At 42.7% G+C, this 16,989-nt stretch overlaps 1 protein-coding gene across 2 annotated transcripts in view; it reads left to right on the forward strand.

Moving 5' to 3' along the window:
• The window catches only part of nr3c2 (nuclear receptor subfamily 3, group C, member 2), a 354,577-nt gene that overhangs the window by 304,501 nt on the left and 33,087 nt on the right, over positions 1 to 16,989 (forward strand). For both annotated transcript variants that reach the window (XM_073042920.1, XM_073042919.1), the window contains exon 7: positions 12,647 to 12,777. In XM_073042920.1, the coding sequence (XP_072899021.1) occupies positions 12,647 to 12,777 (131 nt within the window). The remainder of the gene's footprint in view (positions 1 to 12,646; positions 12,778 to 16,989) is intronic.

A 16,989-nucleotide genomic window follows, 5' to 3' on the forward strand; every position in this document is an offset into this window, starting at 1 on the left:
GTTTGATCCTATAAAGCACCTTGTTATCTTTTCCTGCTTGAAGGGTGCTTTCTGAATTCAACTATGTTGCTGTCAAGAAACATAGCAGATAGTCACCCAGAACTTTGTTACCAATGTAACTGCAGGGTTAAAATTTTTTTATTATATTGTGGCGACCCACTTCCCAGCGCACTCGAACCGGCTCACAAAGTGGTGCGCGCTGGCATTGAGGCCGGTCCCAAAGAGGGCGCCAAGCCTGCTTCACCAGCAAGGGGAAGAATATGCAACATTCCCGCCTGGCGAGGGTGGGATCAGGAAGGCTTTAAAGCGAGGCTGCGAAGTTTGAATAAACCTCTTTTGCAACTGCAGCTCACCGACTGCGTGTCGTTCTTTCAGCGCTGTGTGTAGCATACCGCTACAGTTGGTGACCCCGATGGCCCAAACGATATTTGGGCTGAAGATGAACGATGCTGCATCTGTTCACGCAGTTTCGTTAAAACTGCCAAGCTTCTGGATGCTGCGACCTCACCTATGGTTCCAGCAAGCAGAAGCCCAATTCCACATTCGTCAGATAACCTCGGATGCCACACGTTACTACTACGTGGTGAGCTCCCTCGACCAGGAGACAGCGGCCCAGGTTGAGGAGTTCATACAGTCGCCCCCCGGAGGATGGCAAATACACAGAATTCAAAGCTGCTCATAAGGACTTTCGGACTCTCACGGCACAAGCGAGCTGCCCGCTTACTGCACCTGGATGGTTTGGGGGACAGGCCATCGTCGGCTTTGATGAACGAGATGCTGTCCCTGGCCGGAGGTCACAAGCCCTGCCTCATGTTTGAGCAGGCGTTCCTGGAGCAGCTGCCCGAGGACATACGCCTGCTGCTGTCCGACGCGGATTTCAGCGACCCCCTGAAGGTGGCGGCCCAGGTGGACTTGCTGTGGAAAGCCAAGAAGGAGAGTGGGGCGTCCGTCACACAGATCACCAGGCCACGCTCCCAGCAGCAGACCAGACCAGACCCGGCTGTAGAGCCCACTAACCCCAGAGGCAGGAGTGAGGAGACCAACGAACATTGGTGCTTCTACCACCAGCGGTGGGGTGCAGAAGCCCGCCGCTGTAGCCCGCCCTGCAGGTTCCCGGGAAACGCCAGGGCCAGCTGCCGCTGATGGCTACGGCGGCTGGCCATCGGGATAGCCTCCTGTATGTGTGGGACAAGTGGTCGGGACGCCGCTTTTTGGTCGACACCGGAGCCGAGATCAGCATCTTACCTCCAACGAGTTATGACACCCGCAACAGAGAACCAGGTCCCACCCTGAGGGCCGCGAACAGCAGCACAGTAAGGACCTACGGCACCCGTATGGTGCGGCTACAGTTCGGCTCCAGCCGGTTCACGTGGGACTTCACACTGGCTGCTGTAGCCCAACTGCTCCTGGGAGCGGATTTTTTGTGAGCTCACAGCCTGCTGGTCGACCTGCAAGGGAGGAGACTGGTCCACGCCAAGACTTTTCAAATGTTCTCCCTGGGTGAAGCCCAGTTGCCGGCCCCACATCTAGACTCCATCATGCTGTCCAACAACAACTTCACCAGAGTCCTGGCGGATTTCCCATCAGTTCTGGCACCACAGTTCACGGCAGCCATGCCCAGACACAGCGTACAGCACCACATCCCGACACAAGGACCACCCCTCCACGCCCATGCTCAAAGGCTTCCCCCAGACAAGCTCCGACTTGCGAAAGAGGAGTTCAAGAGGATGGAGGAATTAGGGATCATACGGCGGTCTGACAGTCCCTGGGCCTCCCTCCTGCACATGGTGCCCAAAGCAACAAGGAGCTGGAGACCATGCGGCGACTACCGCAGGCTGAACGAGGCTACAACACCGGACCGCTACCCTGTGCCGCACATTCAGGACTTTGCAGCAAACCTGCACAGCGCACGGATCTTCTCCAAGGTAGACCTCGTCTGGGGATACCATCAAATCCTGATGCATCCGGACGATGTCCCCAAAACGGCACTCATCACCCCTTTCGGCCTTTTTGAGTTCCTCCGCATGCCGTTCGGCCTAAAGAATGCCGCACAGACGTTCCAGCTGTTAATGGACGCGGTGGGTCGCGACCTGGACTTTGCTTTCATCTATTTGGATGACATCCTCATAGCCAGCAGCAGTCGTCAGAAGCATCTGTCCCACCTCCGTCAACTCTACACCCGACTGAGTGAATACGGCCTGACAATCAACCTGGCCAAATGCCAGTTCGGGCTCGACACCATCGACTTCCTGGGCCACAGGATTACTAAAGACGGGGCAACCCCTCTGCCCGCCAAGGTAGATGCGGTCCGCCATTTCCCCCGACCCAACACAATCAAAGGCCTTCAGGAATTTGTGGGTATGGTGAATTTCTACCACCTCACAACATTGTGAGCAGAGAGACGGCTTGATACAGATTGCAACACGAAAGCAAAAATACATTTTGCAGCACTGGAAGTTAGTGGGGTCTGCTTCAAAATCAAGTACTTAATTACTTTATTTGCCAATATTCATTATCATCATCATCTCGTGCCGTGTCATATGATGTCGGCGATCATGGTCCATGACCAAGATTGTTCTTGGCAAATTCTACAGAAATGGTTTGCCATTGCCTTCTTCTGGGCAGTGTCTTTACAAGGTGGGTGAACCCAGCCATTATCAATACTCTTCAGAGATTGCCTGGTGCCAGTGGTCACATAACCAGGATTTGTGATGTGTACCAGCTGCTCATATGACCATCCATCACCTACTCCCGTGGTTTCATATGACCCTGGTTGGAGGGCTAAACAGATCCTATACCTTGCCCAAGGGTGATCTGCAGGTTAGCGGAGTGAAGGAGCGCCTTACACATCTTTTGGTAGGGACTTAACTCCACCGTGCCAGCAGTATTAATGTTCAATAATACTGTTGCATAGCTCCATGACCCAGGTCCAATCCTAACCTCGTGAGCTGAAGGTATGGAGGTTACCTTGTGCCTGCATCAGTTTCCTGCGGGTTTACCTGTTCCCTACCACGTCCCCAAGACCAGCTAGTAGGTTAATTGGCTGTAATATGGTGTGGTGCAGGGAAAATCAGTGGGGAATTGACAGATCTGGAAGAGAGAACAGGTTATAGGGAAAGTAAGTGTGGTCATGGGACTGATGGGAATACTTTTTTAAAAAATCAAATGGCCTCCTGTTATATCAGAAGGAAGAATGAGGGAGCGAGCAAAAGAAAGCTCGCAGCATAGTAAATCAGAGAAGCAGTGATGGCAAATCAGCTCTCTAGGTCCTAATGAAAGGAATAAAAATGTTTAAAGAAACAGTAAATTGAAGCTCCAGAAACAAGGAAAGTGGGTCAATCGAGGTATCAGAAGAAGAGCAGTAAGTGGAGACAAGTGTGTGCACCGACGTACATATAGGGGCTGTCTTCCGCTGAAGCTCTAGCCATGTATTTAGTTCTCAATTTGCTGTGTGAGTGAGTTTTAAAATGCAATAGATTGGGGAGCAATTTACTCTCTATTTTTATGATTGGTCTTTTCTGTCCATGGGAACTGAATTGAATCTGTGGTGTTAGAGGACCCCTAGGTGCTAGATTTTGGACACAAGTGATAAAAACCAGTAGCTGCTCCCCCTACAAAGGGCCAAAAAGACTGAACATCAGCAAGATGTTCATCCTCTGGCCTACCACTAACTTTGACAACATGAATCTTTGCCAAGGTTAGTGATAGGCAGAGGACTGACAATATTTTTAAACCAGCAGAAGCTGTCAATTAAAGTTCTAGAAACATAAAAAGAGTAATTAACATTAGCCCCTTAGAGGATTAAATTGGAGAACTAAAAACAGGAAATAATAAAGTGCCAGCAAGTCTAAATAATTAATAGCGTAAAAGCTGACAGGTCCTCTGAATCTGATGGCCTAAGACCTTCAAAGAAGTGTCTGCAAAAAAAAAGATAGTGGGTGTGTTAGCTAAAATCTACCAAAACTCTTAGACTCTGGAAAGGTATCAGAAACCTGGAAGATTGCAAATGCAATAACTCCATTAATAAAGGGGAATTCAGAAGGGAGGGCAGGTAGCATATCTGTCATTTGGGAAAATGGTGGAATCCATTACTCAGGAGGTAATTCGGGATATCTGGAAAATCAAAAAGCTAAGTAGTCAACAAGTTTTTATGTTTTGAGTTGTGTTTGACAAAGTAGTTAAAGGTTCTCAGATGTAACAAACTGGGTGGATAAGGGATGTAGGAAAGTGAATGATTTTGGATTGCCAAAAGGCATTTGCTACTAAAAAAGGTTATTAATATGATTAAATTGTAGAGGATTGTGGGTAATATATTGGCATGGATTAGGAATTGCCTATTAGAATGCTGAGAGTCAAGATAAATTATTCATTTTAAGATTGGTAATCAATTAGTAAGCTACCACAAGATGAGAGCAAGGTCCTTGATTACTTATCATCTATAATGATGGCTTGAGTGGAGAAGCAGTCAGGTTTGCTAATGTAACAAAGATGGGTGGGTTAGCAAGTTATGAAGAATCAAAGAGGCTGGGGTATGGATATTAAGTGAGTGGCCAAGAAGGTGGCAAGTAGAATATGCTGTGGGAAGTATTCAGATTATATACTTCAGAAGGAAGAATGAAGCAAGTCAAATTATCATTTATTATTTAAATGGAATAAGACCACAATATAAGTTTGGGTGTCTACATATGTAATACAGAAAGGGTTAGCTTGCAGACACAATGGAATGCTGGGCTTTATTGCCAGGAACAATGAAAGTTCAGTTTTGATACAGCTTTACAAAGATGCTGTGTCTGGTTTTGGTCTCTGTATTTTGGGAAAGATAATTTTGCACTGGAGACAGTGCTGAGAAAGTTCACTAGTCTGATTCTGTTTGAGCGAGTTGTACTGTGAGTCATGCAAGTTCAGAAGATTAAGAGTAATTCATCAAAGTTTATAAGATTCTGAGGTGGTTTGACAAGGTGGAGACTGAAACAATGTTTCTCCAATACAAGGGTTCACCTCTTTACAGCAGAAATGAGAAGGAATTCCTTTTCTCAGAGGGTTGTAAGTCTTTGGACTTCTTTAGCTCAGAGAGCTGGAGGAAGTGGAGGAGAGGTGGGTGCTGTCTCTTTGGATATACTTCAGGCAGGAAGTTATGAATAGAGAATGAGAAAATTGTGATAGAGACAAGATTATTGAATGGTGGATCAGGCTCAAGGAGCTGTTGACCCTACTCCCATTCCAATTTCTTATGTTCTAATGTTGAATTGAGTGAAGTTCACTGCTGCACATGCCATCTCTCGCTCTCTCTCACCCATCAGCCCTGAACTCCACCAGCATTACCAAAGAAAACACACTCTTGGTAGTTCATAACAGTGCCCAATGGTAACACAAGTAGATGAAAAGTTGCATCTTTTCTCACCCACAGTATCCATCAGATTGGGCATCTTGCCAGGATATCAGGTAAAAGAGCATTTCTAAGTTCTCTTGCAGAGATAAAAGACTAAGAGCCTGACACTCCTGGACTTTATCTCACAGTTAGTATCAACATTGCTCGCAGGAAGCTGGCAACTGATACTGATTTGTAAAATTGCTTCATATAGGGCTGATTGACAATGCAGGAAGAAATGAAATCACTGCAACATTTCTGTTGAACCCCAAGCAAATAATAAGTTTTGGGATTGACTCAGCTTTAGTTTCTTGGCATTCTTCAACATAAGTCAAAATTCCTCCGATTTCTGGCTCATCATAAAGATGCCTGTTAATTTGTGAAATCCTGTCATGTGGAAAGAAGCAAATGTTTAGTAGATCAGAGAAAAAAAGTTTCAAAAGTTAAACCATCACAACATTAAGCCAGCTGCCTAGTTGATAAGTTGGCGTCATTCTTTTACATAAAAGGTTCAAAATTAAGGTGAGCCACTAATACATGCTGTTCACAACAGTTCTGTGGCTGTTGATACAGATTGAATAGTCACGCTTCAGTTAGTCTTTCAGCTGTACTGATGACTTATGCTGTTACATCAAACATTTGGTCATTACAAAGAGCATTTCTCAAGTTAACTCCTACACAAAGGCCTGTGATTTTTGCTTTACCCTATGACATAACAAGGATCTGATGAATGTTATTTATCTTTGTTAACACTGCCACATTACAGAACAGCAATCTTGCATTCAACAATCAAATAGTGACTAAATTGCTGCTGAATGAAATAGTTAAAATGTATAAATATAGTTTTATCTTCTTTGTTGAAGAAAGGTGTTCTTCAGTTGTGAAAGGCATTCGCTGTGCATTCTCATGAGGTAAAATTTACATATTGTTCATTGTCACTTCCAAACAAAAATGGTCGAAAATATCAATACTTTAAATGTGAGACTCCAATACAGCCATGCAGACTAAAGACCCATTTATACATGCATGGTGGCTTTTGGTAGGCATTTCTGAATGACTTTGAAAACTTCTGCTCGCATCCCTTAATGTGTAAATTGAATTCCTAAAATCTCTGAGTTTCATTGACATGTGGAAGATGAAGTTATGAATTCATGATTGGTGCTTCTCTTTGCCAAATTTTAGAACTTCACTGGAATGCCTTCTCCATCTGAAGCCTTGTTGTTTATCAGTTGGCATGTGGTCTCTTCAGTGATTTGTTGGTCAAGGATGTCAGTGAGGCTGGAATGGAGTTCAGTCTAAGGTGCTCATCTTTGGATTGTGGCTATAAAGATCCTCAAAGTGTTCCTTCCAGTGGCTACTGTCTACCTCTGTCTATTCGCCCTTCCTTTCAACTTTATTAGAGTGGGTTCTGTAATGTTTGGGCCATAAAGGGCTTACATATCAAGAGTCTGCACCAGTCATGGTTACTAGAAAGTTGCTTAATTTCCAGTGCTCATTCCACCCACTATGTTATTTGGGTCATAAATCTTCATTTTCAGTTGCTTTCAGGTTTGTTTCCTTCAATGTATGGCAGGGCTTCCATTCCAAAAAAAAATCTCATGGCTATGCTTAATTAGCTTCTGGATCTCTTGGTAACTCTGTCATGCCAGTCCTCATTTTCCTCAGTAGAGAAAACAATGGCAACTGCTGATATGGCAAAGCTCAGGATGGTCCAAGTGATGTGTACACACTCAGCAGTTCCATTTGGTTGGAGGGAGGGAGAGTCATATAGTTGTCAATGAGGTGCTCTCTGGGAAGAGCTATCTTTGTAGGATCATTGAGATCTCCAACATTGATTTGCTTGCAACAACACTTCAGCCGCTGTCGCTATTTAGGGCCAAGCTTTTGGAGGTAACAAAACAAATTAGTGAAGAGTTGATGCAACCATCATTGTTTTGATTAGTAGTTTCACCTTATTTCACCTGCTTCAATCTATCAGAGATACTCCCAGTAATGTATCTATCTATTTCTGTTTTTCTTGGGTCTGATGAAGGGTACTGCATCTGAAAAGTTACATGTCTTTCTTTCCTCAAATGCTGTTTGACCTGTTTAAGTGTTCCAGCATTTCTGTTTTCTGTTTCTATAACATGTTGGCTCAGGGTGTTTTCTCCTACAAGTCTAGCCTGCAAGGCAATTCATCACCTTACCTCATTTCAGTTGAGGCAACTCATTATAGATACCAAGGAGCTTAACATGCAGATAACTACTGCCTTTCAGCTATTCTGACACATCCTCTCAGACATCCCTTTATTCTACACCTCCATCCTTCACCTGCTCTTCCACTGAAAACTAACTTGCATTTCTCTTCTTCCCAGTTTTGACAAAAGTTTGCAGAATTAAAACATTGACAGTTTCTCTTCCACAAACACTGCCTGGCCTGCTGAGTTTTTGCAACATATCTATTTTGCTCAAATCTTCCTAGTTGGGGCATATGGACAAATAACGGCTCCACAGAACAAGTTATTCTACATACACTACACTACACTACATACATTAGTCACGGTACACATAACATGTAAACTATGATGAGACATTCACTTATCCCACAGACTAGTTGCTGAGACACCAGTTTAGCTCATTCTTTATGGAAAGGAAATACTTAATGAGGAGTTGTTCCTCTTCTGGTTTGACTTTATATAAGGTCAAATCAGGAGGAAATATAACCACTGTATATTTGTTAGAACTGACCATCTCCTGTCTGTCATGTCTCATTAAGGGCATCTTTATCAAATTCAAAGTGAGTGAGATCCCAAGCTATATTAGCAGAGCGGTGTTCAAGTCTATTGTTCTTAGGTGCTTTGCATGACAGTCTTGATGTTTCAAACCCCAAATTTTGAAACTTTGAGGCAGACAGACTGAGAGGGAAGAATGGAAAATGTTTGACAGAAGATGGTAGGTATTGATGTTAGGTTTTTTTGTATTGAACAAAGAAATCTAAAAATTACTTTGTAAATGTGATGAAGAACAAGTTATTCATGATGCAGTTTGTGTTTTTGTGATCTTTAGATCTATTCTCCATATTTAATTCATTCACAGCATTGTGAAAAAGTTGTCCATATTCGTTCCTCCCTCTAACATGACCATTTATGGCATGTAACCCCTTTCAAACTACTTAGAGAGTTCACAATGCTTGGGGAATGGTGATCAGTTTATCCTGTGCAACATTACATCACAGGTACATCTGTTCCATTTGAAGTGATATATTTGTTAAAGTGCCAATTAAGGAAAATTCCTTACTCTTCTGTGAAGTAAATCTCAACATTAAAACATACATGTTGATACCACAGGCAATTTGTATGTGTGGTTTCATTCTCAGAGCTCTGATCTCATCATATATATTTCTAAAGTATAGGTTATTGTATTGTAGGGTCATCTGATAAAACATTTGTTCATTGTTATTTATATTTCGGTGAAGTTCCAAAACATAATATTTCTGAGTTTATGTTTCTATCTGTTTATTCTAGTTTCCCAGGGCATGGAAACCAGATTAATAGCAATCAGTCATGTTTTCTCATCTGTGTTTACTAAGAGTTAGAGTGTTTCTGTAAGTGATGTGCAACTAGCATATCTGGATTGCAGAAGAAATCAAAAGCACCCTTAATTCCATATATGTGATTAGTGGTAGTTCGGCAGCACTGAGTGAAGCCAGACAGAATGGACTGTGAAAAAATTATTTTCAACTAGCTGTTTTATTGCAAACTTACTTTTTGATAACCTAAAAGATACTCTTCTTATGAAATTTTGAATGGAAAATTTGTTTCACTGATAAAAAAATGTTGAACCTGAAAATCTTTAGCTACTGCGATTTCTTCTCTGACAAGGCAAGCTTTGCAAGGCCCAAGGCTTGGACACACCCACACTGAGTGTAATGATAATGTCTGCATGAGTTTTATCAACATGGCGTCCCTGCTAACTGGAGCCTGGGGAGCTAAAAGAGAGCAGTCGTGCTAAATCATGGAGTTCCTTATTCTGGTCTAGGAAAAGGCAGTGACGAAGGTGATGACATTGTGAAGGTAATACAGGTCCATTTTGGGATTCTAGGCTTAGGACATTATCTAAAATCTCGATGATTCAGATAAAACCTGTGATTCTTTTGGCTCTTTACTAATGGAAGCATAATGGAGATACCAGAGAAGGATACTGGTCTTTTCCATCTATAAAAGCAAGCATACGCTGAACTTTACTATGAGGTCACCATTTTGATAGAAAAGGTAGAAGATCAGAGTAGGTTTTAAATAGTGAGTAGCTGAAAAGTTTTGGTATTCTGCAGACTGGGCATTTTTGTATACATCTAACAGAAAGTTAATATGCAGGTGCACCAACCAATAAAGGAAGCTAATGATATTAGCCCTTTTTATTGCAAAAAGATTGTATACAAATGCAAAACCGTTCCTAGTGAGCCTGCACATGGAATGGTGTGTACAGGATGCCAAATCTGATGAAGTAATCATTGAGCTGAACGGGTGTATGTTCTTTCAGAGTGTAAGTGAATAAGAGATGATGTCATTGAAAACTAAAAATTCTTAGAGATATTTAAGGTTAGATGTGATGGTGGTTTTTTACTTTAGCTTACTTTGGTTGAGGTTCATGAGACTGACTCCAAGAATGAAAGTGTTAACGGATGAGGAGCGTTTGATGGCTCTGGGACTGTATTCACTGGAGTTTAGAAACAGATACGGGGTGGGGGAGGGGTCTCATTGAAATCTTATCGAATATTGAAAGGCCAAGATGGAGTGGATGTGTGGAGAATGTTTCCTATAGTCAGGGAGTTTAGGACCAAAGGGCACAGCCTCAGAACAGGAGGAATTTCTTTAGCCACAAGATAGTGAATCTGCAGAATTCATTGCCACAGATGACTGTGGAGGCCAAGTCATTGGGTATATTTAAAGCAGAGGTTAAGTGTTCTTGAATAGTTAGGATGTCAAAGGTTACGGGTTGAAGATGGTAGAATGAGAAAGAGAGGGATGATAAATCGGCCATGATGGACTGGCAGAGCAGACTCAATGGGCTGAACGGCCTCATTCTGCACCTGCGCCTTATGGAAATGCCGACCTTAAGGGGCACAGTCTAAAAATGAGGAATCGACTATTCAGGAGTGCGGATGGAAAACATTTCTTCAGACTGAGGTTATCATATTTTTGGAATTCTCTTTTCAAGATGGCTGTAGGGTCAGTTGTCTAGTATATTAATGACAGATCAATATGTTTTTAGATATTAATAGGTCTAGAGATACATCTTTTGAATGGGCTTGGAAATTAACGATCACCTGCAATCTTATTCAATGGAGATCACACTCAAGGGCCTGATTGACCTTTCTCTGCTTCTATGTTCAAATAATTTTATTCCCAGATGACTCAATCTGGATTGTGTCCTACTTTCAAAGTTCCAAGTAAATTTATTATCGAAGTACATAGAAGTCACCATATACAGCCCTGAGATTCATTTTCTTGTGGGCATACTCAATAGATTCATAATAGAATTAATGAAATACCACACCAACTTTGGCATACAACCAATGTGAAAAAGACAACAAACTGTGCAAATACATAAAGAAAGAAATAATAAATAAGCAGTTAATACCGAGAACATGAGTTGAGGAATTCTTAGAAGTGAGTCCATAGGTTGTGGGAGCATTGCAATGATGGGACAAGTGAAGTTGAGTGAAGTTATCCCCTTTTGTTCAAGAGCCTGCTGGTTGAGGGGTAGTAACTGTTCCTGAGCCTGATGGTGTGAGTCCTGAGGTCCCTGTACCTTCATCCCAATGGCAGCAGCGAGAAGACAGCATGACCTGGGTGGAGGGCGTCCCTGATGATGGATGCTGCTTTCCTGTAACAGTGCTTAATGTAGATGTGCTCAGTGGAGGAGAGGGTTTTACCTGTAATGGACATGCCAAATAGTTGCAGACTCCTGAGGAAGTAGAGGCACTGCCATGCTTTCTTCCTAATTGGCTTACATGCTGGGCCCAGGGCAGGTGCTCCAAAAATTAAACACAGAAGAATTTAAAGTTGCTAACCCTCTTCACCTCTGATCCTCTGATGAGGACTGGCCCATGGAGCTCTGCTTTCTTCCTCCCAAAGTCAATAATCAGCTCCTTGGTTTTGCTGACATTGAGTAAGAGGTTGATGTTATGGCACCATTCAGCCAGATTTTCAGTCTCCCTCCAATATACTGATTTGTTAACACTTGATTCAGCCTATGATAGTGGTGTCGTCAGCAAACTTAAATATGGCATTGGAACTGTGCTTAGCCACACAGTCAGTAGTATAAAGCAAGTAGAACAGGGGGCTAAGCACACAGTCTTGTGGTGCACCATGTGTTGATGGAGATTGTGGAGATGCTATTGCCAATCTGAACTAACTGAGGTCTGCAAGTGAAGAAATCGAGGATCCAATTGCACAAGGATATATTGAGGTCAATGTTTTGAAGCTTATTAATTAGTTTTGAGGGGACAATGGTATTTAATGCCAAGCTGTAGTCAATGAAAAGCACCTGATTTATGAAGATTTGTCGTCCAGATGTTCCAGCATTGAGTGAAGAGCCAATGAGATGGCATCTGATGTGGATCTGTTGCTCCAGTAGGCAAATTGGAGCAGATCCAAGTCACTTCTCAGACAGAAGTTAAGATGTTTTACCACCAACCTCTCACAGCACTCATCACTGTGGATATAAGTGTTTGTGGGTGATAGTCATTGAGGCAGGTTATTACCTTCTTAGACATCGGTTAAACTGAAGTCTGCTTGAAGCATGTGGCTGCATCAGACTGCAGAAGCGTGAGATTAACAACCTCAGTGAATACTCCAGCCAGTTGATCAGCACAGGCCTTTAGCCAGGTACCCCGTCTGGGCCTATACCTTTCATGGGTTCACTCTCCTGAAGACTGCTCACACGTCAGCCTTAGAGACTGAAATCACAGGATCATCGGGAGCTGTGGGAGTTTGTGATGAGTCCTCCATGTTGTTATGGTTAAGCTGAGCATAGAAAGCTTTGAACTCATCTGGAAGCAAAGCCCTGTTGTGACCTATATCACCTGATCTAACTTTATCAGAGGTGATAGCATTCAAGCCTGGCCACAAATGTTGAGTTCGAGTTTAGTCCACAATATTACTCTTGACAAATCAAAATCCCTGTTTCTAACAGTTAGAAAATATTGATACTGAAGTTTCCAGGATGGTACATCTATATTTTTTCCTAAATATTACAACATAATTTTAATTAAGCTCTTTGGATTTATTCAAACAGACAGCGGATGCAGCGGTCAGCAATGTATGAACTATGTCAAGGGATGAAAGGCATCAGCATTGAATTTGTACGCTTGCAACTGACTCACGAGGAGTTCCTGTGCATGAAAGTCCTTCTCCTACTTGGCACAAGTAAGTTACACGTTCACTCTTACTCTGATTAACATTGTGAAAATTAATTGTTCTTCCGGGAAATATTATGCTGAAGGCTGAGATGCATGGTTCAGTAACTAAATTCTTGCTAAACTAATGTTGAGTTAATGAACATATACCAAAGAGAAGAAGCAATGAGAAACAGATATTTGTAAGCATTTTGAGTTATTTTGATGTTTTTATCAGTTGTATGCAAACTCTTTCTGCTTACACAGTTGTATCATTTGACACCACAGTATCTAGACTGAGTGTGACAGAGAAAAGCTGAGAAACAGGTAACTGAGCCTCAAGTGATTCGAGCAGGAAGCATTGGCAAGAATGGAAATAGAGAAAGCAAAAGAAGTATTAATTGTAAATAGGTGGTCTGAATGACATCCTTTGTAAATCGGCATTGTGACGAAAGCAAGACACATTTCTTAAAAATTCTTTTGTCTCTGTATTTAAAGTTATAGGTAGATGGAATTTTAAAGTATTTAGTTGCTTACTTTACAACATAGCAGAGAAAAAGCAGTCAAATTTTAATTTGAACCGAATTTTCTTTGAAATAATCAGAATCTGTAAGAAAGACTGATTAAATTTAGTACATATGAAGTGTAAACTGAGAAGGAATGTGATTAATAGGTTCTGTGAATGACAGATGCTCCTGGAAAGCATTTAAAGTTTCTCACTCCAATTGTTTGGAATTGGAATGGAACATTACACTTTAAGTTATTTTTCTGGATTATGTATGACTGTACCGAATCTCTACTTCGTTGTAGAACATACATATAAAACTCTTTTAAGTTATCCTGGCAGGTGTTCTAACCAGTAATAACATTTCAAGATAATGTTTCAGATTGGAAGAGCAGTGTGCGATAGCTTGCTGGGTGTGCGTGCTAATCATGGATAAAGGAAGTGTACAAATCTTGCATTCTGCACAGTATTTAATAAATGCCATTCAGTAACTTTGTATTTGTTTATGTGCGGTATTCTGGGAAGTTTTTCTGTTTAATTCCACTTGCTTATCTACTTTAATAATACTGTGGCCCTTTAGGGGTTGGGGTGGGCGTGATCGAGCATTCCTACTGACCAGCACTATCTGTTGTTCTTGTGTTAAAATGCTCTTGTGGGATTATGGTGGGAAGTTCCCATTCAGTTATCGTTACATTTTAGCTTGGGTTATACAGTTACTCGCTTGTGCGTTTGTGAGTCACCCTGACTGACTGTAACCAGGGTGTGTGATCATTACCGCCCCCATCTCAAGTCAAGTCAAGTCACTTTTATTGTCATTTCGACCATAACTGCTAGTACAGTACATAGTAAAAATGAGACAACATTTTTCAGGACCATGGTGTTACATGACACAGTACAAAAACTAGACTGAACTACGTAAAAATAAACAACACAGAAAAAGCTACACTAGACTACAGACCTACACTGGACTACATAAAGTGCACAAAAACAGTACCGGCATTACAATAAATAATAAACAGGACAGTAGGGCAAGGTGTCAGTCCAGGCTTCGGGTATTGAGGAGTCTGATAGCTTGGGGGAAGAAACTGTTACATAGTCTGGCCTTGAGAGCCCGAATGCTTCGGAGCCTATTTCCAGATGGCAGGAGGTAGAAGAGATTGTCTGAGGGGTGCGTGGGGTCCTTCATAATGCTGTTTCCTTTGCGGATGCAGCGTGTAGTGTAAATGTCCTTGATGGCGGGAAGAGAGACCCCGATGATCTTCTCAGCTGACCTCACTATCCGCTGCAGGGTCTTGCGATCCGAGACGGTGCAATTTCCGAAACAGGCAGTGATGCAGCTGCTCAGGATGCTCTCAGTACAACCCCTGTAGAATGTGATGAGGATGGGGGTGGGAGATGGACTTTCCTCAGCCTTCGCAGAAAGTAGAGATGCTGCTGGGCTTTCTTTGCTATGGAGCTGGTGTTGAGGGACCAGGTGAGATTCTCTGTCAGGTGAACACCAAGAAATTTGGTGCTCTTAACAATCTCTACCGAGGAGCCGTCGATGTTCAGTGGGGAGTGGTCGCTCCATACCCTCCTGAAGTCAACAACCATCTCTTTTGTTTTGTTTACATTAAGAGACAGGTTGTTGGCTCTGCACCAGTCCGTTAGCTGCTGCACCTCCTCTCTGTAAGCTGACTCATCGTTCTTGCTGATGAGACCCACCACGGTCGTGTCATCGGCGAACTTGATGATATGGTTCGAGCTGTGTGTTACAGCACAGTCATGGGTCAGCAGAGTGAACAGCAGTGGACTGAGCACGCAGCCCTGGGGCGTCCCCGTGCTCAGTATGATGGTGTTGGAGATGCTGCCCCCGATCCGGACTGACTGAGGTCTCCCAGTCAGGAAGTCTAGGATCCAGATGCAGAGGGAGGTGTTCAGGCCCAGTAGGCTCAGCTTTCCAATCAGTTTCTGAGGGATGATTGTGTTGAATGCTGAACTGAAGTCTATGAACAGCATCTGAACGTATGTCTTTTTTGTCCAGGTGGGTTAGGGCCAGATAATAATATATATATAAAATAATAATAGATATAATAATAGATAATAATAATAGGTAGTTCGCTATCTGTAGGTGACTAAAAGGGTTCTCTTCCCAGGTTGTAGTGCCTGGTCTGTTTTTGTGGCGTTTCAGGATAAAAATGGTTGTTGAGATTAACGAGCTTACTCATCTGTCATCATGAGGGTTGCCAACTTTCTCACTCCCAAACAAGGGACAAAAGGTGGCATGCCACGGCAGTGTGGGTATGGTGCAGGCCTGGGATGAAGTGACTGAGGGAGCTGGCAGATGGTAATGGGGACCTTTTTCAAAGAGAGAGAGAAAAAAACAACTCTGAATAGGTAAACAAATCCAATATATGAACCATGTATACGTATCTTCAGTGTTAGATATGAAATGTAACACCAAATTATAACAAAGCATAATACAGAGCATAATCTGACTACCAGTCAGACATGAAATAACACCAAATAACCCTATCTGTACGTGGCTATAGACATAATCACTGCAAAAGAGGAAAAGGGGGGACTCACCATGTCTACTTTTTCCATGGATATTTCTTGCTGCTCTTGACTGATTCAAGCAGTCCTTTTGCACAGCCAGAGAGAAGTGCTTACATGACAAGTCACAGGTCACAGATATTTGAAGTTCATTTTTGATCAGCTCTGTGCTGCATCTGTTTCTTGAGTCTGACCATTTAATGGTCATCAGAGAGAAGATCCTCTCTACAAAGGCATTTGAGCCTGGCACATTGAGAACAAGTGAGACAATCCTGAACATGTTGATCAAGTTGGCTTTCCCTATGTTTTGGAAAACTGCCACCCACTTCTCACTGGTGGATTTTGTGCTATCCTGTCTGGCTTTCTGTATTTCCTCCCGGCTAGCACAAAACTCTTCATAGAGTTGGTCCATATTGACTGTCTCTGTCATTTTGAGGGCAGCCACAACCTACTCCAGGTCAGTGAAGGAGAGCTCCTCATAGAGGCCAATCAGTTTCAGTTTCATCATTACATTTTCTGGTGAGAAATCACTTGTCAATGTATGTAATGACAGAGTCACAGAACTTCACTAAGTCCTGTTGCTGCTTGGACCTTTGTGCGGGCACTTGTTTGTCCGTCAGCTGCTTGGTCTGGTATCCTGTTTCCACTGAAGCATCTTCATTTTGAACTTTCAGACTCGTAAACATCTGTGATGCAGAGTTTTGTTTCCTTCAGCCTTTTCACGAGTTGGTCAAAAGCACACCCCACGTTGTGGAAAAAGCACAGATAAATTTCAGTAGCTCCTGTTTTTTATTCATCCTCAAAAATCCTCTTCAGTGCCACAGGACGGGTCTCAAGGGAGCTGAGGTATGATGTAAGAGCTGGCTAGCTTTGCAGGAGACGTTCGACAGCTGGATGAAGAGAGAACCATCGTGTGCAAACATGACACAGAAGTTCACGCCACTCAGTGTCAACAAAGGCAAAAAATGAATGCAGTTCCTCTCTTCGGGAAGCATATTGAGAAGTGGCTGTAGACCTTTAGAACAATTGTCTGAATATCCACTGACAGCTGATCACAGGCGTGCTTGCAGGCGTTATGAGCTATGTGAGCTGGGCAATTAGCTTTCAGAATGCGATTGTTGGCACAGCTCAATAACTGGTAAACTGAGTGGTGTTTTCCAAAATTTATATTGGCATTATCTGCTGCATAGCCTGTGACTTGTC

The sequence above is a fragment of the Hemitrygon akajei genome, chromosome 4 (genome assembly GCF_048418815.1).
Source record: "Hemitrygon akajei chromosome 4, sHemAka1.3, whole genome shotgun sequence".
Classification (NCBI taxonomy): domain Eukaryota; kingdom Metazoa; phylum Chordata; class Chondrichthyes; order Myliobatiformes; family Dasyatidae; genus Hemitrygon; species Hemitrygon akajei.